Source organism: Trametes versicolor, assembly GCF_000271585.1.
Source record: "Trametes versicolor FP-101664 SS1 unplaced genomic scaffold TRAVEscaffold_3, whole genome shotgun sequence".
Lineage (NCBI taxonomy): Eukaryota > Fungi > Basidiomycota > Agaricomycetes > Polyporales > Polyporaceae > Trametes > Trametes versicolor.
The window spans coordinates 2,376,291-2,399,390 of NW_007360323.1; the positions used below are offsets into that span (position 1 = coordinate 2,376,291).

At 56.2% G+C, this 23,100-nt stretch overlaps 7 protein-coding genes across 7 annotated transcripts; 3 read left to right on the forward strand and 4 right to left on the reverse strand.

Moving 5' to 3' along the window:
- Positions 1 to 92: 92 nt before the first annotated feature.
- On the forward strand, positions 93 to 1,326 carry TRAVEDRAFT_163609 (uncharacterized protein). Its single transcript, XM_008037529.1, has 5 exons — positions 93 to 380; positions 454 to 585; positions 644 to 661; positions 716 to 883; positions 936 to 1,326. Exons 1-5 carry the CDS (start codon positions 150 to 152, stop codon positions 1,221 to 1,223), a joined length of 837 nt encoding a protein of 278 aa, XP_008035720.1. The 5' UTR covers positions 93 to 149; the 3' UTR covers positions 1,224 to 1,326.
- Positions 1,327 to 1,595: 269 nt separating this feature from the next.
- On the forward strand, positions 1,596 to 2,496 carry TRAVEDRAFT_44779 (uncharacterized protein; the record flags this gene model as incomplete). Its single annotated transcript, XM_008036875.1, has 5 exons — positions 1,596 to 1,796; positions 1,850 to 1,981; positions 2,036 to 2,053; positions 2,107 to 2,274; positions 2,344 to 2,496. The coding sequence occupies 5 exons, from the start codon at positions 1,596 to 1,598 to the stop codon at positions 2,494 to 2,496; spliced, it is 672 nt and encodes a 223-aa protein (XP_008035066.1).
- Positions 2,497 to 2,637: 141 nt separating this feature from the next.
- On the reverse strand, positions 2,638 to 7,539 carry TRAVEDRAFT_57102 (uncharacterized protein; the record flags this gene model as incomplete). The annotated part of the gene is made up of 31 exons (XM_008037008.1): positions 2,638 to 2,952; positions 3,004 to 3,222; positions 3,272 to 3,321; positions 3,433 to 3,477; positions 3,533 to 3,591; positions 3,646 to 3,678; positions 3,735 to 3,828; positions 3,876 to 3,943; positions 3,996 to 4,099; positions 4,159 to 4,202; positions 4,259 to 4,546; positions 4,604 to 4,676; positions 4,735 to 4,841; positions 4,896 to 4,923; positions 4,974 to 5,095; positions 5,148 to 5,179; positions 5,232 to 5,252; positions 5,305 to 5,355; positions 5,406 to 5,477; positions 5,533 to 5,558; positions 5,613 to 5,686; positions 5,735 to 5,762; positions 5,816 to 5,837; positions 5,888 to 5,963; positions 6,023 to 6,093; positions 6,144 to 6,218; positions 6,271 to 6,600; positions 6,653 to 6,754; positions 6,801 to 7,166; positions 7,221 to 7,319; positions 7,382 to 7,539. 31 exons carry the CDS (start codon positions 7,537 to 7,539, stop codon positions 2,638 to 2,640), a joined length of 3,252 nt encoding a protein of 1,083 aa, XP_008035199.1.
- Positions 7,540 to 7,783: 244 nt separating this feature from the next.
- Positions 7,784 to 13,282, reverse strand: TRAVEDRAFT_57103 (uncharacterized protein). The gene is made up of 13 exons (XM_008037009.1): positions 12,499 to 13,282; positions 10,784 to 12,440; positions 10,617 to 10,730; positions 10,482 to 10,562; positions 10,304 to 10,426; positions 10,164 to 10,250; positions 10,002 to 10,109; positions 9,861 to 9,947; positions 9,694 to 9,810; positions 9,334 to 9,639; positions 9,167 to 9,286; positions 8,100 to 9,116; positions 7,784 to 8,039 (listed from the first exon to the last, which is right to left on the reverse strand). The coding sequence occupies exons 1-13, from the start codon at positions 12,925 to 12,927 to the stop codon at positions 7,888 to 7,890; spliced, it is 4,398 nt and encodes a 1,465-aa protein (XP_008035200.1). The 5' UTR covers positions 12,928 to 13,282; the 3' UTR covers positions 7,784 to 7,887.
- A 183-nt stretch (positions 13,283 to 13,465) lies between these two features.
- TRAVEDRAFT_27385 (uncharacterized protein) lies at positions 13,466 to 18,884 on the forward strand. Its single transcript, XM_008036661.1, has 13 exons — positions 13,466 to 13,795; positions 13,851 to 13,952; positions 14,004 to 14,272; positions 14,323 to 14,938; positions 14,991 to 15,293; positions 15,346 to 15,480; positions 15,535 to 15,729; positions 15,781 to 16,129; positions 16,183 to 16,903; positions 16,953 to 17,463; positions 17,517 to 18,273; positions 18,331 to 18,607; positions 18,702 to 18,884. Exons 1-5 carry the CDS (start codon positions 13,493 to 13,495, stop codon positions 15,054 to 15,056), a joined length of 1,356 nt encoding a protein of 451 aa, XP_008034852.1. The 5' UTR covers positions 13,466 to 13,492; the 3' UTR covers positions 15,057 to 15,293; positions 15,346 to 15,480; positions 15,535 to 15,729; positions 15,781 to 16,129; positions 16,183 to 16,903; positions 16,953 to 17,463; positions 17,517 to 18,273; positions 18,331 to 18,607; positions 18,702 to 18,884.
- Positions 18,885 to 19,198: 314 nt separating this feature from the next.
- TRAVEDRAFT_163613 (WD40 repeat-like protein) lies at positions 19,199 to 21,266 on the reverse strand (the record flags this gene model as incomplete). Its single annotated transcript, XM_008037530.1, has 8 exons — positions 19,199 to 19,411; positions 19,469 to 19,656; positions 19,704 to 20,096; positions 20,144 to 20,336; positions 20,390 to 20,545; positions 20,604 to 20,793; positions 20,852 to 20,983; positions 21,046 to 21,266. 8 exons carry the CDS (start codon positions 21,264 to 21,266, stop codon positions 19,220 to 19,222), a joined length of 1,665 nt encoding a protein of 554 aa, XP_008035721.1. The 3' UTR covers positions 19,199 to 19,219.
- A 178-nt stretch (positions 21,267 to 21,444) lies between these two features.
- On the reverse strand, positions 21,445 to 23,091 carry TRAVEDRAFT_144202 (aspartic peptidase A1). The gene is made up of 6 exons (XM_008037531.1): positions 22,778 to 23,091; positions 22,669 to 22,724; positions 22,349 to 22,617; positions 22,001 to 22,299; positions 21,692 to 21,949; positions 21,445 to 21,636 (listed from the first exon to the last, which is right to left on the reverse strand). The coding sequence occupies exons 1-6, from the start codon at positions 23,064 to 23,066 to the stop codon at positions 21,560 to 21,562; spliced, it is 1,248 nt and encodes a 415-aa protein (XP_008035722.1). The 5' UTR covers positions 23,067 to 23,091; the 3' UTR covers positions 21,445 to 21,559.
- Positions 23,092 to 23,100: the final 9 nt, after the last annotated feature.

Here is a 23,100-nt window from a genome sequence, read left to right on the forward strand (position 1 = left end):
GTGGCTAGCGCGGGAGGGGAAGGCGGACTCTGTGAGGACCATCGTGTACTCGGAATACCAGGATCTCCCTTTCCCTCTCCCTTTGGCCTGCTGTGCCCCCTGGTCGAACCGCTCCATCAAATCAAGCACAAAAGACGTATACTACTGCAATGGATCCCGATTCGGCGCCGTCATCCCTCGCACCAGCTGCACGACCGGACCACGACGCGGTGGCGGCGGCAATTGAACGTAGGATGCAAGCAGAACGCGACAGGGCGGCCGCCGCCGCGCAACCGTCCACGTTTGACGGAAAGCATGAGAAGCGGCAGGAGTTCCGCAGGATGATCGACCCGGGCATCCTGCGCCCCAACCCCCGCCCGCTCGCGCTCGAGTCTCTGCAGGTTCAGCCGCTTCTCCTCATGTGCGCCACAGATCCGAGGGATAACATGTGTTATGTTTTGTTTTGTGGCGTAGACGTTATTGAAGCTCGCGCAGAACATCGTGGACCACCCGGACGAGGTGAAGTACCAGCGGTTCAAGCCGACGAACGCGACCATCAAGCGGGTATTGGTGGACCCTAGAGGAACGCTCGAGTATGCAGTTGCAGTACGTCGTCGCCACACTTGTTCTATATCGTGCGCATGTCCTCAATTCGATCCTAAAGCTGGGATTCCATCCAGAGGTACGGACCGATGTCATCGAGAGGGTAGACCGCGACTAAGAATGTTGAACGCAGGTCGAGAACTTTCAGCCATTCTACATCTTCAAGAAGCGGCATATGGAGGACCTTCAGATCGGTGCTGCCATGATCAAAGAGGCACTAGATCGCGAGCTTGTGAAGGAGGGGCGAGATCAGCGGCGAAGGGCTGAAGAGAAGGCCGCGCACGAGGCTGCTGTGGCGAAGGTAGCCATTTCGGTTTCGGCACACGCTTCCCGTTTACTGAGGGATGCGATAGGTCAAACAAGCTTTCTATGACGACAGAAAGGGCAGGGCGATTACGGACGAGCGCGAGAGGATCGCGCGCGCGGCCGCAGCAAACCGTCCGGCGGGTTCACCGGCACCAGCAGTACGGGACCACCGCCCAAAGCGTCGCATGCCCGGCTCCGGACACATGCTTTCGGGCGAGGTCGTTGACCTTGATGGCGATGACGGCGAAGAAGAGGAAGGCGAAGAAGAGGCGGAGGAGGGCGCCCCCGCCCGTGCTCCCCGCGTCGCCCATGACCACGATGAAGACGATGACTAGCCGCCATGACCCGAGGCTCGATGCAGAGCACGACGCTCATGTCCACATTGTATAGATTGACCTGTATTCATACATCTGTACCAAATCCAAGGATTCTCTGCTACAGTCATTACCGCAAGACCATCTACCGCAGCATTGACTACTGACCTCACATAGCACGCCGCTTCCTGCACCCTCGTGCCCGCCAGACTCGGTCATGCTCTCTCCAGGTGAGTGGCAGACTCCTCGGGACTGATGATAATGTATGTACTGACATTACCGCAGCAACAGTACCTTGAAATGGTGAGGTTCTATCGGGGGTATAAAAGCTAGCAGAGGCATCCGTCGTGCCTCAATCAAACCCCCGCCTTCCCTACTGCCCACCCCATCCCGATGACCAGCGTTACAGAGGACAGAGCCAAGATCGCTGCCGCCGCGCAACGGAACGTACAAAGCCTCCGGAAGCGGGAGCCCGCCCGCGTCCTGTACACCTCCTTCGACAACGAGTACGAGGTGCGGCAGCGGTTCCGCAAGAGGATAGACCGCGACATTCTCGGCACACATCCTGATATGCATGCCGTCCGGTCTCTCGAGGTACCCTCTCTTTGCTTCGATTGCGCGCACCTACCACAGCTCATTCGATGCAGACTGTGCTTAAGCTCGCGGAGAACATCCTCGCAGCTCCTACCGACCCCGATGTCCGGCGCTTCAAGATGTCGAACAACACGATCAAGAAGCTCGTCATAGAGCCGAAGGGCGTGCTTCAGCTGGTCGTTGATGTTTGTTCGATCATTCTCTCGTTTGTCTTCCCAGCTCACTGTGCGCATATGTAGCTGGGATTCCGAGAGAAGGTACTTTGGTTCGCGCTCCGTCTCGACCACCACCAACGAGTGAATCCGGACAGGTAGAGGACTTCGTGCCCTACTACGTCTTCAAAGGGGATAACGTCAACGAACTCCGCGTCGGGGCGTCGATGATAAAGGAGGCGCTAGTGCGCGAGCGGAAGAAACTGGAAGACGAGAAGCTCAAGCATGAGCGAGAGGAAGCCGAGCGCAAGGCGCACGAAGAGAAGGTGAGCTCGTGCGACATGGCTTGCGTTGATGCCAGCCTAGCGTCCCCGCGGTGTTAACACGACTCTTAGATACACAAGAACTTCCTGGACGACCGGCTGTCCGTGGCGGCGCGTGCGCAGCGCGAAAGGCATAGTGGATATCAGGTGAAGGGCATACCGCGTCCGAAGGGTCTCTCCAACGGGAGCAACATCGTCACACTACAAGGCAAGGCAGCGGACTAGGAATGCTCCTTCCTTGAGCCATCGTAGCTTCAGCATATCACCTGTACCGAAACATCCCGCCGAGGAATACGACGCAGCTCAATATCTCAGAGCTCTAGGCCCGAGTGTGTATACGCTAATGTACAGAAGTCTAGTCGTCTATCAGTCGTCCTCATCCACCGCCTCGCGTTCCTGCAAGGTCAACTTTGAGCTGCGCTCGAACAAGAACGACACCGACCCCCCAGGGATCTTGTCCCGCTGGAAGAACGCCTCCTCATCGGCGATCCTGTCCACAGCGTCTAGGAGCTTCTCCGTTATCGTCTGCGGGGCGGATGACGTGCTCGCAGGTTTGGGTAGAGAGTAGATGAGATGCGTGAGCATGTCGTCCTGGACCTTCTCTGCAGCGCCAGGCCGGAGGCAGTTGATGTGCGTCCACTCCCCAAGCGCGGCGAGCTGTGCACGCTTCTGCTTCATGTACTTAGAACGACGTGTTAGCTTCGCTTTTCGCAATCGATAGAGGACCCTTACTGCTTTGTCCATCTTGTTAACGTCTTTTGTCGTCACTTGCGAGGCGGCCATGAAGCCCTTGACTGGGTCTTCGTCTTCATCGCTAGAAGAGCTTGCCTCATCCATCTCCTCCCTCGTGATCGGCTTAGGTTCTGCTTCGTCTGATGCTTCACAAGGGCAGTCCAGAAGGTCGTGCGTATTGCACGCCGTATGGGGATTGATGGTGAAGATGTCCAAGAGCTGAACCAGGTCTCAGCGCGATATCTCACAAAGTCATGATGGTACTTACATCTTTGCGGGTGAATGAATCGGACTTCGACTCGGAGGAACCCTGAGATACTGTGAGTAGGAGTAGTGAATTACGTGCAGAGTCCACGTACGGAACCCATCAGCGCTGAATACGAAGCATCAGGTTAGTCAAAACTTCAGCTACACGCATGTAAAGCTTACAGTCACTCAGGCCCAACTTAGTGACTTGCCGCTGGTAGATTTTCTCTGTAAAACAGTCGATGAGTATATGACTTGATGGTTATCCGCCCATGACACCCACCGTCGATGCTACCGGTCGTGAGGAAACGATAGATGTACACGGGTCGTTTCTGGCCGTCACTGAGAGGGCTCGGTGAATCAGATAGTCATGCTAGACGTGACTATGTCTCATACCGATGTATGCGAGCCATTGACTGCAGGTCATGACTGGGGTAAAGATTGTCAGCCATTCACTCATGATGAACGTGTCAGTATTGGCTTACCTGGGGTTCCAATCTGAGTCAATGAGGCATAGACGAGATGCACCAATGAGATTGAGCCCGACACCTCCTGCCTTGGAGCTCAACAGAAACACGACTAGGATAGTGTGAGTAACGAGACAAGAAGGACGATGGGAAACTCACATCGTTTTGCCTGAGAGGACCTGTTGAAGTCGTTGACATAGTCCTGACGCTTGGCCGCGGGGGTGCTCCTATAATCAGGTGAGCCTTGGACATCAGTTGTCACGGCCGTAGAAGACGGACCCATCCAAGCGGTGGTATGTGTACGACTTCTTCTTGCAGTACGCCTCGATGATGTTCAAGGTGGAAGTGTAGTGAGAGACGATGATGCACTTCTCCTCAGTATGCTGTTCAGACGCAAGTCAGTACAAGTGGAGGCACTTCAGGAAGTCATAGCAAAACTTGCCTTGTGCAGCGCCCGAAGCAGAGTAGCAAGAGCACTCAGTTTACCTGGGAAGTTGGCCATATAAGATGTGTTCAGTGGGACGCATATATGGGGTGCTCACCGCTCAGAGCAACATCTTCAATCTGCGCCCCCGAGGGCAGCAGCTTGAGTGCGTCTTCTATCGCATTGCGTTTCACTACATCGCCACCTTGCTGTGCTTTGAGCCTCGCTTGATCGGCGGTCGCCTTAAGCAGGATGGGGCTATTGCTGATCTTCGTGAGCATATTGATGAGAGCAAGCGACTCTGCGGTGGAGCTGCGGACAAGATTGTCAAGCTTGTCGCTGGAGAGGATCTTCTCGAATATAGCCAATTGTAGCTTCGTCGGCGTGATGAAAACAACGTATTCGTCTACACGGCGGCGACGGTATCAGAAACATACGAACGGTGGTAGTCAATAACACCTACGTTTCGCCGGCAAGTACTTCTTCAGCATCGTGGCCTCTCTGCGCAGAACGAAACTCTTCGCGATGGCTGTGAGCTACCAACGTTTTGCATCAGACTCGTGTATATGTGGATGATGATTCCCGTCTCCATACCTGTGCAGAGCGTGCTTCTCCAAGCTCAGCTTCCTTCGAACTACAACCTGGAGCGCGGCTCTTGAGAATTGGTGTCTCGTAGACCCGCTTGAAGGTGCTGTAATCGTCTGTGGTATGCTCGTGTTAGTATGCACATCCATCTAGGTATTGAAGCTACCGACCAAGTAATCCTGGGTTGCAGAAGTCGGCCTGGGAATGTGTAAATGGTTGTCCTCATGGGCAGCTGGGGAAGAACATACCATTGCATGGAATTCGCTCAGCTCATTCTGAATGGGCGTTCCTGATAGAATGACGCGGCGGGGAGTCCGGAGGGCCTCAAACATCGTGGACGTCTTGTTATTTGCAGACTTCAGCCTATGCCCTTGGATTGAATCAGCCCTACGAGTTCTCGAGGATGATAAATCCCGACTTACCCTCGTCGCAAACAATGAGGCCGATGGGCGGGCTACATTAATGTGCTCAGTCGGACCACCTGGGTATTCGGCGGATATACTCACTTGCAATATGCTAGGTCGTCACTGCCGCCGCAGAGGTTAGCTCAAAGAAGTATCAACTCGCATATCGACATACATAACAGTGCGGAGACGTTCGTATCCAATCACGAGTACTTGGTGTATCCTCCTGTAACACGATGAGTATCGCGCGTGACACGATCAATGAGAGGGCCCTACGAGTTAAGAAACTGCTTGATGGTAGACTTGTTCTTGTCGCCAACGAAAACTCCAACCCGGTCCTTACCCAACCTAATTTCCCTTTAGGCTTGAAAGCATACGCGATGTTTGAAAACGAAGGACGTACCACTTGTGGAATTCGTTCTTCCAATTCTGAACGGAGATACGTCAGTCTTTTCCGAACGAAAAGGCTTTGGATGAGCTCACATTGATGAGGGAAACCGGGCAGACGATGAGTACTTTCCCGACAACAGGCCCCGCACCAGCGTACGGGTTCTGCTCTATTCGGAGCGTGAGCATAGTCGTCGCAAAAACAACTATTGACGCACTGAGTAATGTCCAGACAAGCGCGATGGTCTTTATAGCACACGTTAATTTGGGGTTCATACAACAACACATGACGGGCTTACCTGCAACGTCTTCCCCATCCCCCTACAAATATTTCAACAGACATACATGCAAATACGAGTGGCTTAACTCACATCTCGTCAGCCAAGATAGATCCTTGGCCTTCGTGCTTGCGTAGACCCATAACGCATTCGTATAAGAATTGTACACCTGGTAAACGAGGATCACCGGTGAGTATCTTAGTACATTGAGCTGCGAACTTAACCTGCCTTCTCTCTGATGAGGGCGAAGGTGGCGAGCTATCACAGGGTCGATAACTACCGGAACAACTGGTAGATTCCTAGACAAGAGAATGAGCTTATTTTTGGTGAGGAGGACAGACAAGGCTACTTCTTGTTGAACTTCGCTTGATGCTCCCTGCTAGGCGCCTTCATCACGACCGCCCCTGGAGCGTCAGGGCTATGTCTATTGGCGCATATAGTGAGCCTTTGGCCGCGAGGTGGTGTCTCATACATACAAGGGCCCTTTCGGTTTCGGTTTGGTGGTCGCTCCATAGAAGGAGGATGGCGGTATGAACTTCTTCGCTGATGCGGGGGAGTTCACAGACGGACTTGAGCTATTGGCACCCTCTTGCGATGTCCTTCGTGCTTCGACTAGGAAAGACGACCCCGTCTGAGAACTTGAAGTTTCGCCAAAGTCTGGATCAACAGGCGGTTCCTTGGACGAGCCCACGATGGTAGGCAGTCGCGAACGAGAAATTTCGCTGTCGAGCTCGACTTCCCTACTGCCAATGAAGCAATTGTAACCGCTGTAGAGGGGTAGGCCGTCCCATTTCTTCGAGCCCAGTCTGAGGTGCATATTCAGCACAGCACGCGTGCAGCAGAATAGAGTATACTCACACTACACCGGTATCCGATAGCAAAGTCAGCTTCTCTCCTTCATGGAGCACGTAGCCATCTTCATCCCACGTCTTATGCTTCTTCTGTTGGGGTTTGCGCCTGCTGCAAGCTCAGCTCCATATATGCCCGTGCCAAGAGCATTGCGTACCAATTCGCCGTCCAGGATGACTCCTTCGTGCGACCCTTCGTTGAAGTCTTCTGTGCTGAAACCAAATTAACCGCCTCTAGGACAACGCCCCGCTTCTCCTTCTCCGCCACAACAGGCACGATGTATGCGGGGTTCTTGCCGTTTAGAGTCTTCGGTTTGAGAGGAACGAATTGTTTCGCAGCACTTGGCCGCGCTGACGTAGCAGAGACTTCAGGAATACCACCCCTCCCAAAGCATCTGCCAGATAAGAAGTCTTCGCGCGACAGTCTGTGGTCGATCTCGACCTCCCGACTGCCGATGGAGAATTCCGAGCCCTCCCCAAGTTTGTGCGCCCCTTCGACTCCGTGAGGCTTACCGCTCCCTATTCTGTGCACGCAACATGAAAAGAGTGATTGCCAAGATATATGTGGAGATCCTTACTGTTTGTTATCGGTATCATACAGTGTGCACTTGTTCCCGCTGACGACTAGCACCGCGTCTCCATCCCAGGTCTTGTGTTTCTTGTATTGAGGATTCCTCCTACAGCACGCGTCGCGTCGCGTCGCACTCAGAGCTCAAGAAGTAGTGACGCATATACTCACCATTGGACCATGAAGTAATGCTCACCCTCCATCGCGGAGGTGCCGGACGCGCTGTCGTTCTCCGTTGCTTGTCTCTTACGACTGGCGAAGTTGGGGTCATGTTGCTCAGGCTTGCGTTTTAATGACGCGCCAGTATCTGGGTTCTGAAAAGCAGGCATAGTCTACCGAGGCTGATGGGAGCGCAGGAGGAAGGCAGAGAAGCAGGAGACGTTGTGGCTGTCAATGAGAAAGCCAGGAGGCGCTCGCCGCTGTGTAATCGACGCGTCGCGACGCGCCTCCAATCCACGTGCCCGCGTCTGCCGCGCTCACAACAATATTGCACACTCGGCTCCGATACATAGTGCCAGTTTCTGGCTTACACGCGTACACAATCACACTCTGCCCTTGAATCGTTCAACACTAGTTTGGCATGATAATTATAGGCATAAGTACTCTGATAGAACGACAGACACCGGTACCGGTACAGTAGTCACGATATCCACAACATCCATAACATCCCTCATCGTTTACGCGAAAGGATATTTTGACCGATCCAGTTTCGAAATCGACGCCCGCGCCGGGTTCGAGGGCATCGGCGGACGCGGCGGGACGGGGAACTCCGCAAGAGTAGACATCAGCTTCGTCGGCGAACCACCTTCGGCTGCGCTAGCACCGGCGGCTATAAGATCATTGGCGTCAGTATCGCGAACCATAGAAATAATGCTACGACGGGACACACCATTACCGTTGGCCGGGTTGAACAGCTTCGCCCTCTCCGAGATCAGTGTGCTGCTCCTCGGCCCACGGGGAGCGGCGCGAGAGGGCATGGTGTTCGAGCGGCTGAGGCCGCCCGTCATGCCCGGAAGGCGCGAAGTAGGCGAGGTGTCGCTGGGGGTCCGGTAGCTCCTTTGCCAGTCCTCTGCAGGCGAAGGCAGTTGCGGCGAGCGGCTGCCGATGGGCGAAGGCCTCTCCTCGTCGAGCGGGCTCATCATGGACTGCTGCCGGCGGGCAACAGGAGAAGACCCTGGGCCGGACTGGGGTACCGCAGGGAGCGGCCCGAACGTTGACATCGGCCGGGGGGCAGCAGCAGAGACTCGTCGGTTGGCTGCCGGATGCGCGGGCAAGCCAGAGAGGCGATTTAGTGACCGTGAAGGCGACGGGGCGGGGGAGAGATCTGAAGGGCCGACAGGGGACGGGATGGACTGCGTCGGGGGCGCCGACGGTCGCGCACCCAGCGGGCGTGGTGGGGGAAGTACACTGGGCGGCCGCGCGTTCACAGTGCCAGAGCGGCTGCGGTTCGAGCCCGCGGGGACAGGGGACGTGCGGTGAGTAGCGGAGACTGGCGCAGGGGCGCCAATGAGCTCAAACTCAGGCTCCGGAGGCGAGAAAGGTGCCCTGGTCATCCTCGCTCCCGCTGAACGCACGATGGGCGTGACGATCTCAAAATCCGGCTCGGGGGGTGAGAAAAGATCAGGGGTAGCTGGGCTCGGCTCAGCGACGATCACCCTGGGCAGCTGCCGTTCCCTCGATACGCGCTCCGTAGCGATGACCTCTTCGCGGAGCTGCATGTGCGTGAACGTCGGCCTCTTGCGCGCGGGAAGGGGTGCTGCCACGGGTGCCACAGTTGCAGGCACCGTGGCGTGGACCTGCGAACGGAGTTCCATGTGCGTGTATCTCGGCCGCCTACGACGAATTGAGGCTACTTCATGGTCCCAGGATCCGGGATAGATCTCGATGTAGGGATAGACCGAAGCGTCTGATAAAGTAGGTATGTCAACGCCTAAACACAGTCGAGGTAAGACTCACAGATAACCAGATGAGGGTAATGGAACACCGAGCCCGTAGCAATCGGCTGCACATCCAAGACCGGGAACGTGGCCGAGGTCACCGAAGGGTAGATCGAGAGATACGGATACACCGGCGGATCTGCTGCGTTTCAGTGACACACCGACATCGCAGGGGACCAGACTCACAGGGGCAGACGTTCGGGTAGACCCCGCTGAGGTGCACAGGGACAGAAGACTCCACGCGTGCAAGGGGAAGAGGCCGGCGAGACACGGGCGAGAAAGGAGTCAGCTCCCGAGCGTTCTTCGGCAAAGGCGGTACGGGAGGAAGACCACGCTTCAACGAAGTTTTCCGAGAGTGAGTTGACCTCACGGACGGCCGTAGAGATAGTGGCGGCCTGATCGCGCTGGCAGGTGCAACGCGGGGCTGTGCAACGTTTGACGACTGCGACGCCGGGTAGACTGACTGCAGACTATGAGGGTACACTGCAGGGTCTGCCGAAGTGACCGGTAAGCTACCAGACACTCAAAATGCAGCAAACTTCTCACAGATGTCGATGACCGGGTAAGCAGATGCCAGCTTGACTACGATGCCATCCTTGGTGCGTTCCTGTGTGGGAACTTCCGGGTAGACAGTGAGCAGGCTCCAAGGGTATACAGCTGGGTCTAGAAAACAAGTCAGCATTGGAAAGGCAAGTGTGCACGGGCAAACTTACAAATGTCAAAGGCGGGATACGTCCTGGGCAGGTTCACCGCAATGCCCGACACTGTGCGACTCGACGAAACTCCAGCAACCGGCGGGTCTAAGGATGCGGTACATGAGAAGCTGTTAACAACTTTAGAGCAAGCAAGCTTACAGATCTCGAGGACGGGGTATTGCGAATGTACACCGACGATCACAGCAGAGAGCCACGGCTGTGAGATGGAACCGAGCGCAGGGTAGATGTTGTACACGCTGTGAGGGTCTAACTGGTGATCAGGATGTATAGTCGATGGCGCAAACAAAATGACCAACGCACAGCCATCATGTATCACATCGTGCACCAAAGATGACAGGGTGGCTGCAGGGTAGATTTCGTCGAAGCAGTGGGGATAGACAGCAGGGTCTACCGATGGTAAAAATCAGTAACTGTGGACGGCGTGGGACGGTAGCACATACAAATGTTGAAGACTGGATATTCCGCCTCAAGACGCACAGAGATCGTAGCATTCGATGTTGTGGTTCCAGCAGAGCCTAGAGATAGCGGAGGGTAGATAACGAGATGGGGGTAGCCGGACGTGTCTAGAAAAGGGTCCAAATCCATCATTGGCCACATACAAGTCGACAGAAGACGTACAAGTTGAAACGTGCATTTCCTCGGAACCTGGAACGGTAAGTGCGGAGGGATATATATCGAAGGACGGGTACACAGCCGGGTCTTCGGGCAAACTACGTTAGTCGGAAAGCCAACAAAAATCCACTTTACACTTACAGAGATCGAAGATAGGGTATGCCGCGCTAGACCTGACCGCTGGGTGACCGAGCTTTCGCTCATCTAGGGAGAGAAGTCCGGGATATATGTTGAAGGACGGGTACGTAGCCGGGTCTGCAGAAAAACCACGTCAGCCAGAGCACGGGACGACACCGTTTCGCACTTACAAAGATCGAAGATAGGGTATGCCGCGCCTGTGTTGATCGCCGGGTGACCGAGCACACGGTCATCGAGGGAGAGCAGTCCGGGGTAGATGTCGAATGAAGGGTAGACCGCGGGATAGATGTCCAATACCGGGTAGCCAAGAGCCGTAGTAGCAGGTTCAGCGACCTGATCATCTGACGAGGCCGCGTATGGCCAGACTTGTTTCCATGGCCCGGCCGCTGAACGCGAAGGAGGGGGAGGAGGGAAGACGAAAGCATTCATCCGTACTTCTTGCTGGCGCTCCACCACTTGCTCTTGAGCAACATGGGACTCCTCAGTGTACGGCCAGACGTGCTGCCAGGAAGAGGCCCTCGTAGCGTTATAGTAGGGATAGACGAGGTTGTACGGTTCAGCCACTGGGAGGGGCTCACGGCGGAACAGAGGACTGCCGGGTACACTCGACATCCCACGCTCGCCGAGATCGGGGGAGGGGGCGCGGGAAAACATCCTGGGAGACGGCGGGAAGGACAGCGGGGCTCCCCAAGAGGTTGCCGTGGAGGGGGTCGCGGGCCGGCTAGACATGCACCGACCTCCAAGGTCGACAGACGGCGCATACGGCGAGTTAAGGGGGGAGGGTGGGAAAGAAAGCGGTGCCCCCCAGCTAGTTGCCGTCGACGGAGTCGGCGGTACATCCTCAAGCATACGCCAGGCGATATCCGGAGAAGGAAGACGCGACATGTATGAGACGGGCGAGAACGGGAAGTAGTCGTCGTCGGGACCGAAGGACGTGCAAACCGACGGCGTAAGGCAGACCGAACCCTCGAACCGCCTGTCCATGTGCACCGAGGGAACGCGATCCCAGGACGCGACGGACTCCATATCGTAGTCGGGAGGACCCGCAGAAGAAACCGACCAGGCATAATCATCGAGGTTAAGCTCGGACTGTAGCTCGGACGTAGTGGCAGTCGGCAGGTCGCCCATGGTGTTGGGCATGTTCGCAGGGTCCAGGCTAGTTTGTCCGGTAGCGGCAAGCGGACTGCGTGCTGCTGCGGTCGCGCTCATGCGCCAAGATTGGACACGGCTATCGAATTCCTTCTTGGCGGTTGCAGGCTCATCCTCCTGGACGATGGGCGAAAGCGATTGAGGGCCGTTGGCCTGCCTAGCTGTCTGGCTCGGGGGCGACTCGTCCCGCGGCACTAGCTTCGATACCGAGCGGACGGACGCGCCGTCAAACCGATCCAGGAGCGACAACTTCTTGATGTTGCGGGCGGATGTTCTGCCAGGTTGCACGACAGAGATGGCGTCCGCTTGATCCTCCAGCGGCTCGTTGATGGATGTCTGACTATCCCCGCGCCAATGGGAAATGGACTGCGCGCGCGACGGAGTAACTGACTGAGGCACATCGACATAGTCGCGGCGGGAAGACGACAGCCAGGCGTCGTACCAGCGAGCTTTCGACAAGTCAATGTCGAACTCTATCTGACCGCTGATAGGCAGCTGCTGGGGAGGGAGCGACGGCGAGCGGGCGTCGAACAGATGTCCCCACAGGATGGGCCACGACTCGTCGGAGAGCCGAGGGCTGAGGGAAAGGCCGCCGTGAGTCGTGTGTAAGTACACACAGATGCCGGAGATGCTTGGGAAGCTGAACTCGCGTGCGATAGCGCCAAGCTGACTATTGAGCTGTGTCGGAAATCAGCGATTAGCACTGCGGGTAGCACGCAGGGGAAATCGGGCTTACCGTCGGGAACAGCGGCATGAGGAGGCCATTGGAAAGCCTCCGCGTCGGTCCCGACGACAGAGTGTGCCCCAGGTGTCCGTGCTCCCTGGCGAACGAGACAGGCGGCAGCACGACCACCAACCATTTGATGCCTCTCTGGACCACCCGCTCCCTCGAATCACGGATGCCCGAGTTGACGTACGAGACCGAGGGGCGTTTCCTATGCAGGCCCGAAAAGGGGGAGTCTGCCATCGAGGGGTGGTGTTGATGCTGAGGCGGAAATGGGTCCGTCTCCAGTCCAGCCATGTTCTGCGCGGGTGCAACCTGTTGAGATAAAGTCTCGAAGTCCGTGTCCGGAGGGGTGAGGGGGTGTACGGGTCTAGGGAGGTCGTATAGATGAGACTTGTAGGCATGGTGCCCAGAGGGCATCGGTGCGGTGAGGTGGGACATTAGGCAGCGCGGCGCGTAGGTAGAGGTGGACTAAGAGAGCGAATGGGTTGGGAACCGCGCTGTCTAGCAGCACAAGACAGAGCACGGCGAGGAGGCCGTAGCAAGAGGCACGAAGAAAAGAGCAAGAGAACCTGGAAGAGTGAACGAAGGATAGCCGGTGGACGAGTGTGAGGAGGAGGCTGAGAATAAAACCAGGGCAAGTGTGATCCAATCACAGCATCAGACAGGCGTTATAAATCTCCAGGACGACCGAGGCAATCCTGAGGCACTTGCGAGACAGACAGAGAAAGCAGACCGGTGCTTTCTGCTGAGTGCCGTCGACCGTCGAGCTGGGAGGAAGGACGAGCAGGAGGGTGCGAGACGGAGCGGCGTCCTGAGCCTTGGGTATATGCACCTCGATCTCTTCACATCCCTTCACGCGTCACCGTGGCCATGGTACCACCGGCGCCTACGGACCTGCATATCCCGATATGGGCAAGCATCATTAGTCCAAACCACGTGCGTACCGCATTCCTGTTCCTGTACTGCAGCCACCGTCCTCGGTTTCGCGTCCTTCCACCGCACAATGGAGAGCAGACTTGCGCAGTTCGCAACGCTGAACCAGAAGGACAAGGCGACCGCCTACCAGTCTCTTCTCGCTGAGGTCCTCGCCCAGGAAGATCAGTCCAATCTCCACGCCGAGATCCACACCCTCATCGACAATGCGGTCAATCAGGAGAGCGTAGGTCTCGTCATTAGCAGAGGCATCCTATCCGAGCTCGTCAAGGCACTATCAGAAGGCAAGGTTCGCAACACCGAGCAGAGGAAGCGCATCGTCGAGGACACTTTGAGCATCGTTCAGCCCCGCATCGTGAGCTATGAGGAGCAGGTGAGTGCCGACGCGTGATCCGAGGACACTGTGGCGCTAAGGGCCGCGCGTTCAGGTGAACTCACTACGCTTCCAACTAGCGGACATTCTCGAGGAGGAGGAGCAATGGAGCGACGCGGCACGAGTGCTTACTGGTATCTCACTAGATTCTGGCCAGAGGTGAGTACCAACCTCGCGCCACACAAGCCTAAAGTTCACTTGATGCCACAGGTCCCTTCCTGACGAGGAGAAGCTGCGCGTATACGTACGGATAGTGCGCCTACTGCTTGAAGACGAAGACTCGGTTGAGGCGGAACGGTACTACAACCGCGCCGCCTTGCTTGCACACAGCACAACGGAGAGGGAGACACTGCTGCAGTTCAAGCTTTGCCAGGCGCGTATCAGTGACTATAGCCGGAAGTTCCTCGAGGCTGCCAGCCGGTACCATGAACTCAGCTGGGTCGCGGAGATCGACGAAGAGGAGCGCAAACATATGCTGTATGTTCATTTCCCCCTCAGCCTTGCGCCTCACTCACACCGCTCCCCAGGTCTGCCGCGATGACATGCGCGATCCTGGCCCCAGCAGGCCCGAACCGTTCGCGAGTGCTTGCGGCGCTCTGTCGCGATGAGCGCACCGCAGAGCTCCCGTCCTTCAACATCCTACTCAAAATGTTCCACGACCGCATCCTGCGCCCGAACGAGATCAAGGAGTTCGAAGGCACGTTGAAGCCTCATCAGCTTGCCAAGATCTCCATCTCGTCCAACGACCGCCTTGCATCTGCGGTCGCGGATGATGACCAGGCAAACGACGCCACGATCAGCACGCGCAAAGGTCCCGCCACCGTGCTCGACCGCGCCGTGATGGAACACAACTTGCTCGCGAGCTCCAAGATCTACAACAACATCACGTTCCGCGGCTTGGGCGCGCTCCTTGACCTCACTCCGGGCGCGGCTGAGACGATGGCGCGCCGGATGATTGAGCAAGGACGGCTGAAGGGGTCGATCGACCAGGTTGAGAAGCTGATCTCGTTCGATGTCCTTGGTGAAGAGGATGACGCGCAGGGCAAGGCCGGCGGTCTCGGCGATGTCGAGCAGGTTGAGGAGGATACCGGCGCCCCCTTCACGAAACGATGGGACATGCAGATCCGCCTGACAGCGGCGAATGTGAGTTTCCTTGACATGCCCATTTACTTCCCTTCTTGAACACGAGTTCCAGGTGGAGACAATCGTGCAACACCTCACAGAGAAGGGGCTGGTGTCGTTTGGAGCAGTACAAGTATGAATATGCGATAGAATGTGCGAGGCTTACATCTGTCAGAGGGTGCTCGTAGTAGAAGTCCCTGCGGGGGAGTGTACGATGTGTACGACAATACATAGCATCCTGGACTCGTAACAGCACGAAAAACCTCAGTCCTGATCGCCACCGCCACCGCCACCGCCCTCCTCGTCCCTCTTACGTTTCTTCTCCCGCTCCCGTTTGGTCTCCATCTCGTGCCACTCTCCCTGAAGGGTCGATAATCTGTAACGCTGTAAGCATATAGGCTGCAGAAAGAGCGTAGTTGAAAACATACCCGGTAGGCGCCGCTGCGAACGGCTCCTCCTGGTTGAAGTACGGTGCGTCCAGAGCCTGCAGTGCCGTGATACGACGCTCCGGATTATAAGTGAGGAGCCTCTCAGCAAGATCCAAGCCAGCGGGGGTGAGCCACCTAGGGAAACGACATATTAGAACAAGTGAGTGCGAAATTAAGCACGACTCTCACTTCTTGAACAACTCCCTGAACCTGTTCGGCATGTCTTCTGAAGACCGCAGAAGCTCGAACCACGGAAGGCTGGTGATCCCAGGCCATTCTTCTATGGAAGGCGTGCCGAAGATCTTGTACACGACGTGTACTTGGTGAATCTCGTCCACGCCTTGGAAGACGGGCTTCTTCGTGAACAACTCGAGCATGATGCATCTGCGGAGATCATGAGAAGACTGTGATGAACGCAAGCAAGGACGAACTCACCCGGCACTCCACATGTCGACTTCCGGCCCATAGATCGTCGCGCCCAACAGCAGCTCGGGAGGGCGGTACCATTGCGTGATGACGCGGTTGGTGTAGTCGCTCTTTCGGCGCTTCTGGTAGAATCGGGCAAGACCAAAGTCGGCGAGCTTCAGCTCTCCACGGTTGTTGACCAGGATGTTCGAGCCCTTGATGTCGCGGTGGATGACGCCCTTGTGGTGAAGGTACGCCAAGCCGGCTAGCATCTGGCGGCAGAATGACTTGAGATGCGCCTCTGTAAACTCAAACTGATTCTGCGACAAGACGCCAGTGAGGTCATGGTCCATGTACTCGAAGACCATGTATACAGAGCCTGCGAGCAAGCATCAGCACTGCAATTGTCCAGATCATGCGCAACCACCCCACCTTTCGAAACGAGCATCTCGTACAGCTGAACGACATTCTCGTGCCGCAGGGACTGCAAGAGTTTCACCTCCCGCATGGCAGTGACGGGGAAACCATCCTTCTCCGACTCCATCTTGATCAGCTTCAAAGCGACCATCCGCCCGTTCGCCGTGTTGCTCGCTTTGTAGACCTTGCCGAATGTTCCAGAACCAACCTGGCCAAGCAAAACGTACAACTTCTCCTTGTCACCGAGCTGTGGAGATGCTTGTGCTGTGTTCCGACGAGACGGAACGCGCCGCCCCAAGCGTCGTTCATTACCACGCCGTCCCGGAGACTGGCTAGGGCTCTTTTCCATATCGGCGGAGGCCCGGCCGCGTTGCGGAGATGTCGCACGACTTGGTGAGCTATCACCACTCAATCGGGTTGTCTGTAGTTCGGGCGAATCTGGTTGGGGGGTCGGAGGGCGTTGTCCTCGAGAGCGGCTAGTAGGAGGCGGAGGAGAATCGTCGTCGTCATCGTCGTCGCCAGGGAAAAATCGCTTGAGTGAACTGCTGGCTTGTCCGATCGGCTTGAAACCGGGTTTCTTGCCTGTCGTTGTACTGGAGGAGCCCGCTGCCGTGCTTGATGGACGGACCCCCGAAGAAGGAGACGCAGATCTGCGGCGTGGGGAGGGAACTTTAGGCGGCGGCATAGATCTGGGTTTGGTCTCCGTGTGTGGGCGTTCAGGAAGTCCGGGGAAAAGCTAGCCTGGCGGTTATGATATGCACCTAGAGGTAGCATCCGGCACGTACCTCGGAGAGCTTGCCATTGATGTTCTTGTTGCCCCCTTTCCGGTTGCGATTCTGGCCATTGCGGAAGGCGCCCTTGATTATAGGGACGTCTCTGACGGTCGACACCGGCGGCAGTCGATGCTTGGCTCTGGGACGGTCTCTTGGACTCTGTGTAGGGCTGCGCGACCTGCTGCGGCTATAGCTCGAGGCAGATGAACTTCGTCGCCTACCGCGCCCTCGACTACTGATACTCGAGGGAGGCGAACGGGAGTAACGCCCATCACGACGAATCTCTCGACCCCGATTTCTGTCCGAGTGGCTTGGACTACGACCACTGCGAGGAGGACTGTCGTCGCGTCGTCGTCGCTTCGGAGTACCGAGTGAACGGGACCGGCTTCGGTATGAGCGCCGAGAATGATAGGACTCGGCGGGGGAACGAGATCGAGCAGGAGAGACCGAATCACGATGACGACGCTTTCCTGTCGATGGTGGGGCGCTCTTCTTGGATGTAGAGGAGTCTCGTCGAGTCCAGCTATTGAGATTTTACATGAGTACCACACGGGTTGGTCAATACGGTCGACATACTTGTTTAGTTGGCTGTCGTCGTCACGCCAATTGCGTTTTTGCCGGTTGGTGTTGCTGTTATTGTTGGCGTTGTTGTTATTCCCGTTCTTCTTTCCACCTTTTCCCTTGTTCTTTGACTTGTTGGAGTGCGAATGCTGGTTGCGCTGGGACGAGTTCGAGCCACCGTCCCGCCGAGCAGTCTGCCACGATGGAGCGGGTTCCCAAGAACGATCCTCTCGATGAGATGGTTCACCGCTACCAGACCACTCCCGAGGTGGCTCGTCCCACGCATGCGACCCCGAAGAGTGCTTACGCGAGTCCCAACCATTGTCACTACGCCATTCCCGGGGCGGACCTTCCTTGCGGTCATCTTTCCAGTCGTTTTCGTGTCGAGATTGTCCACTGTGCTGGCCCGAACGCCCTTCCCGGTCATAGCCGCCAGCGCGGTCGTCGTGACGGCGAGCAGGCGTCCACCCAGCAGTGTCCTGTAGAGGTTGCGCTGAATGGCCCCGGTCGGGGTCGTCCGCCGTGTGTCGAGAAGAAGAGGAATTCCGTACGTCGTATGACCCACGTCCTGACCAACCATCTCCCTCTCGTGCATCATGCGGTCCCCCTCCCCGTCTCTGCTCTTCTCTGCGGCCATATGCGTAACGTTCAGGCGTGTCGGCCATCTTCCACGGGTCGTCGGCGTCGTAGCGGCCTCGAGAGCCGGACTCTTCTCTTCTCATGTGGCTGCCGTTGCGGGAGGATCTTGGGGAACGTTGAGCGGTGTTGCGGTCTTGTAGGGTGTGTGAGCCGGACAGGGTTTCGCTGACGGTGACGCGTGATGCCAAACCTGCACTGGGATCCCCGTCGTCTATTCCCGGGCTGTGTCGACTCCTTCGCTTGCTCGAATTCATGCAGTGTGCGCTGGCGAGGGCGTGCGAGGTGATGGCAGGAGGCGAGACGAGCGTCGACTTTGGACGCTCACGTTACGTGCACCGTGACGGAGCAAAGTCAAAGGTCAAGGGTTTCCCCTCCACAAACTCTCGCGCCAACTCAAACAGGTTCAACGACAGCTCCTCCCAATCACACAGACACGGACGCATGCGTCCCGGGGAATAGGTACGAAGCTGCGAAGCAAGAGAGGCCGGGGAGGAGTCGACATAGTCAGCATGACGCGCTACAGATTTGACGCATACCAGCAACATGAAATATGGTACTTACATGGTACAAGAGGCCACAGAGAGCTGTATATGCGTCGAGGTTGTTCGGAAAGCAGTATTTACTTATAGCATGCAAAGCACCGAGCAAAGCACCGAGCAGAGAGAAACGACGCCCAGGTAGCGTCGTGGTACGAGCTTGAGCTTGTGGCACCGCCAACCGAGCCTCTGAGAACAAAAATGTTCCCTGGTCCGGCACGAAACCACGCCGAGTCCTCTCAGCCCCTCATCTGAGGCTATCATTGAGCAACACCAGCAACGAAATGATTCGTACCGTGTCAGAGATACAGCAAGACTGGCCCCGCGTCGTTGTGGTTGACTGCAAGATCGGTCCGCGCCCCGCGTGGGCACATGTGGGGCCGCCCGACAAGCTTGAACCCAGCCACGCTCTGAAATCCTGGTTACGATCGTATGATACATGGTACATGCCGATAGCGAAGGACAAAAACTAGCAGTTACAAGTATGATCCAAGTAGAGGATGGTGTTACAAGATTGTATATGCGGTGTGCGCCCACGTCTGATCATTGCACAGGACACTGAGGGCCGGGAGCGCCGTGACCTTCGCTCTGAGCCATCTGCTGGGCCAACCGGTAGTACATTCTCAGATTGAGAAGCTCTCCTCTTGAGTTGGCCGCTTCCGCATTGCGATTTACGATCGAATCCACTTGGTCGAGCCGAGAGAATTTCCTGGGGCCAGCCGTAGGAGCGAAGAGCTAAAACCAGGTCAATACAGAAATCATAGTATGCGCAAATTAATGCTGCATGCGTACCTTCACTGTCGTGTCAATTCCGCTCACGGCGACCAGGGGCAAGTAAGGATGCCCCTCGATGACATTGACAACGGCTCCGTCGCCCTCCAGGATATCATGCAACCTGCCGGTCTTCTTCTCCCACATGAACCAATTGCCGTCGTCGGAGCCGGATACGACAAACTCGTCCCTCGGCCCCAGGAAGTTGACTGTGAAAAGGTCAGATGCATGTTAATGCAATTTTATAAATACGCACCATCTTTGACGGTCTCCACATTGCAAGCACCTGCAAAGCGCAAACGAGGCATGATGGTAGGCATCCCGCTGTAGCGTTCGTCACCTGTCCCCTCGCTCGTAGCCTCATCGTCTTCTTCGGCATCGCTGTCGTCACTGTAATTGCGGCTATCAGGGTCATCGGAATCTGTGGTCTCCTCCGTTTGTATTCGTTCGATATCTTCGTCCATGAGAGCATCCCTATCAGACCATCCGTGGTGCGACGTAGATTCGATTTCAGAAGAATCACCAACAGGCTCTTCGTACTTGTGACTGGTCTTATTGGGAGGTAGTAGGGCCGTGTCTCCGGTCGCGATACTGGTTGGCCGAGGGTCATCTTTGGTGGAATAGAGGTAGACTGCATCCGAGCTGTATGCTGAGGACGAGTCAGATGAAGTCGCGGCAAGGCTAGCGATAACTCACATAAAAGCACCTCATGCCCGTTGCTCGACGCGATTTTCGCGCCTGTGATATGTTCCAGCCCTCGGCGTTCGTGCGGCCCTCGCGCCGTACGTCCAAACCTCCGCACACACGTAGTGACATCGTCGCGGCTAGGAGGCCGGCCCCATTCTTCATAAAAGTAACGTCCTGCATGTCGCCTGTCGAAGAGATAGGCCTGTATATATGCGTCAGGAAAGCAACGGACGGCCATAGTAGTAAGTTACTCACATATGGCGAAGCCCCTGCCACAACGAATTGATAAGGGGTCAACGGAGATAGGGACAAGGTCGAGAGTTCATGATCGAGGAGCACCAGCGGAGCTGGACAAGCGTTGGAGGCACATAAATGTGGAACACGCAGGTCGTGCTGACGGACAGAACCGTCCTGCAGAATCCACGGCTCGACAGTGGCCTAAACCTCTCCGCGAAACGTGGCTGCGTACCTCTGCGACCGTAAGAAAAAGGTCCGGACTGTCCTCCGTCACGATACGTTTGACTCGTCCGTCATGGCACCTGAAGACCCTAATGCCGGCCGAGCGCGCATGGTATTGTGTCTCTCCGTCGATCACAGAGTACCCTGCGGCTTTCTCATGGTCGAACACACGAACAAGACTATCCCCAGCTACGGTGACACTTCAAAGTTGTATGGTCAGTGAGATGTGAGAAGAAGCTACGACGACAAGACACATACATACGAGATGAATGGGGCAGCATTTGCGCATTGAATATGTTTGCACGATGGGCTGTGTGAATGACAGTGTCGCACACGAAGGGATAGTCTTGTTGTCCAGTGTCATCGGTTCCCAACCGCCACAAGCGGACCCTTCCAACGATCGAAGTGAGTGCCGATGGACACTAGGCTTCACGAGAATGAGTGGTACACACGTAGTATCGTCGCCGCCAGTTATGAGCACGGCCCCTTCTTTGGCCCAAGAGAGTGCGTTGACGCATCCGGTGTGTCCTGTGGTTTCACTCCCGAGGACATTGACGCGGTCTAATCTGCCACTGTAATATGAGGTCGATAGAAGGTCGTGCTTCCAGTTGCGAGACCGGGTGCAAGTCGGTGGCAATGTTGTGAGAGTTGTGTCCAAACGATTACGGCGCATGTTGTTGGTTGAAAGGACAACGCAAGATCCATACACAGATACTTATGAGCAGAATGGGCGCATGGAGTTGAAAGCCTTCGAAATCGAGAGATGAACAGCGTGGTACATACTGGAACACAAAAAGCGCCCACTGGGCGTTGTAGCGCCGAACACGTCCATGACATCATCATTCATGAAAGCAGAGCGAAATGTTGAACATATGATTCCGTCCGCGACTATGTGTTGTACATGCAGGTATCAAGAAACGTAACACGAGCGGTCGTATGGGGACTGTCCTCAGAAACACTGACATCTCACTTCGAGAGAGCGAAGCCGACAGCATCCCGGCCCAGGTCGTACACAGTGAAGTACTTGCGCAGGAAGACATCACCTAGATGAAAGCTTAGCGCAAAGTAAATTGCAAGATGTGGGGTACAGGAACATACCGACGATCCACAAAGCACCGCCACCGGGCAGGTTAATGTCGATACCAGTGAACGAGGACATGCAAGTTCCCTGGACTTCGAGCACGTAGTCGGTGCCCTTCAGGACATAGGGCTTGCCGTTGAAGAAGAAGGTGAGGTCGGGGAGGTCAGGGACCTTGGCGCAGTCGACCGTGTACTGGCCATTCCAGGACTTCTTGGCACCAATCTGAGCGTTGAGCATCTCCGCCAAATCGGAAGGAAGGGCAATCAAAGAGGTTCCTAGTACAATGGTCAACACATCATACGGCAAGGATGAAAGCATGTGCTTACCAGTGTCGATGGCTGCGCCAGTGTTCTCAAGCTCAAGCTCCTCGTCGCCGAGGCGAATCTTCTCCAACTCAACCTCCCAGTAGGCCTTCCTCCGTACAGGGACGTACTCGATCTTGCCGGAGTACGCGCTATCATCGATGCCTCCGAAAATGGCCTCACCACCATCCTCTTCCGAGTCACCGAGACGGAAGGAGAAGACGGGAGAATCAAGGAGACCCTGGTTGACGAGCGCGTAGAAGGGAGGCACGATATGGTTAACAGAGATGGTGTCATAGCCAAGACCAAGGATACCGTCGAACCTATGGCTATTGAGTTTCGGAAGCAATGGGGGGAATACACAACACTCACTTTCCAAAGGCGAAGGCGAGACCAGGCTCCTTAGTAGCCTCGGCGAAGTCCAAGTTCTTGACCGTAAGGTCGCCGATAGTCAGGACGTCCCGAGACACGAAGCCCTCCATAGAGCCAGAGCCATATTGGATGGAGAACTCGGAACCGTTCGCCTTGTACGTAGACGAAGCGCTCGAGTCGTACTTGGCGTGGAGGAAGCATGCAATGGACGTGCACTTGGTGCTCGGCACCCAGAGGTTGCTCGACCCGGTGTCCAAAATGACCTTGAACTAAACAGAAGTGAGCAAGACAACCTTGATCAAGGTACACGTGCTGCTTACCGACTGCGGGGGAGTGCCCAACGTAATCTCGGCGAAGTACTGAGCATTCATGAAGTCTAGCGACAGTTATGAGAGAACGCGCCAAGGACAGCAAGAGAGCGTTACATACTGCTCAGGGGGACAGTGTGGCCGCCCTCCGTGGAGAACTCGTCCTGAGTCCAAAAGAGCTCTTCGCCATCCTTGACTGTCGGGCGCGATACGCGGACGTTGCGGCCAATACCACCACCAAGCGGTACTTGGGAACCACCACCGTACTTCTCAGCGAGGTACGCGCTCTCCAATTGAGGGTTGGAGATGGCGGGAGGAAGCTTCTTGAGCTTCATCCTGTGGACGCCATCAGCGACGACGAAGGGGAGGAGGGCGAGGGGGGCAAAGGAGGCGAGTCTGGAGAGCAACATGGTGGTTGAAGGGCAAGCTCGAGCGCAGCCGACT

Bases quoted from the DNA above. Each gene is read 5' to 3' on its own strand.
- TRAVEDRAFT_163609 (XM_008037529.1), top strand. From the start codon at position 150: ATGGATCCCGATTCGGCGCCGTCATCCCTCGCACCAGCTGCACGACCG. The intron at 381-453 runs GTTCAGCCGCTT...TTTGTGGCGTAG, and splicing joins TCGCGCTCGAGTCTCTGCAG to ACGTTATTGAAGCTCGCGCA. The intron at 884-935 runs GTAGCCATTTCG...GGGATGCGATAG, and splicing joins ACGAGGCTGCTGTGGCGAAG to GTCAAACAAGCTTTCTATGA.
- TRAVEDRAFT_57103 (XM_008037009.1), bottom strand. From the start codon at position 12,927: ATGTCCCACCTCACCGCACCGATGCCCTCTGGGCACCATGCCTACAAG. The intron at 9,948-10,001 runs GTAAGCTTGCTT...CCGCATCCTTAG, and splicing joins ATACCCCGTCCTCGAGATCT to ACCCGCCGGTTGCTGGAGTT. The intron at 9,117-9,166 runs GTGAGTCTTACC...CTACTTTATCAG, and splicing joins TTACCCTCATCTGGTTATCT to ACGCTTCGGTCTATCCCTAC.
- TRAVEDRAFT_27385 (XM_008036661.1), top strand. From the start codon at position 13,493: ATGGAGAGCAGACTTGCGCAGTTCGCAACGCTGAACCAGAAGGACAAG. The intron at 13,953-14,003 runs AGGTGAGTACCA...ACTTGATGCCAC, and splicing joins TCTCACTAGATTCTGGCCAG to AGGTCCCTTCCTGACGAGGA. The intron at 14,273-14,322 runs GTATGTTCATTT...ACCGCTCCCCAG, and splicing joins GAGGAGCGCAAACATATGCT to GTCTGCCGCGATGACATGCG.
- TRAVEDRAFT_144202 (XM_008037531.1), bottom strand. From the start codon at position 23,066: ATGTTGCTCTCCAGACTCGCCTCCTTTGCCCCCCTCGCCCTCCTCCCC. The intron at 22,618-22,668 runs GTAAGCAGCACG...ACTTCTGTTTAG, and splicing joins TGGGCACTCCCCCGCAGTCG to TTCAAGGTCATTTTGGACAC. The intron at 22,300-22,348 runs GTGAGTGTTGTG...CAATAGCCATAG, and splicing joins CTCGCCTTCGCCTTTGGAAA to GTTCGACGGTATCCTTGGTC.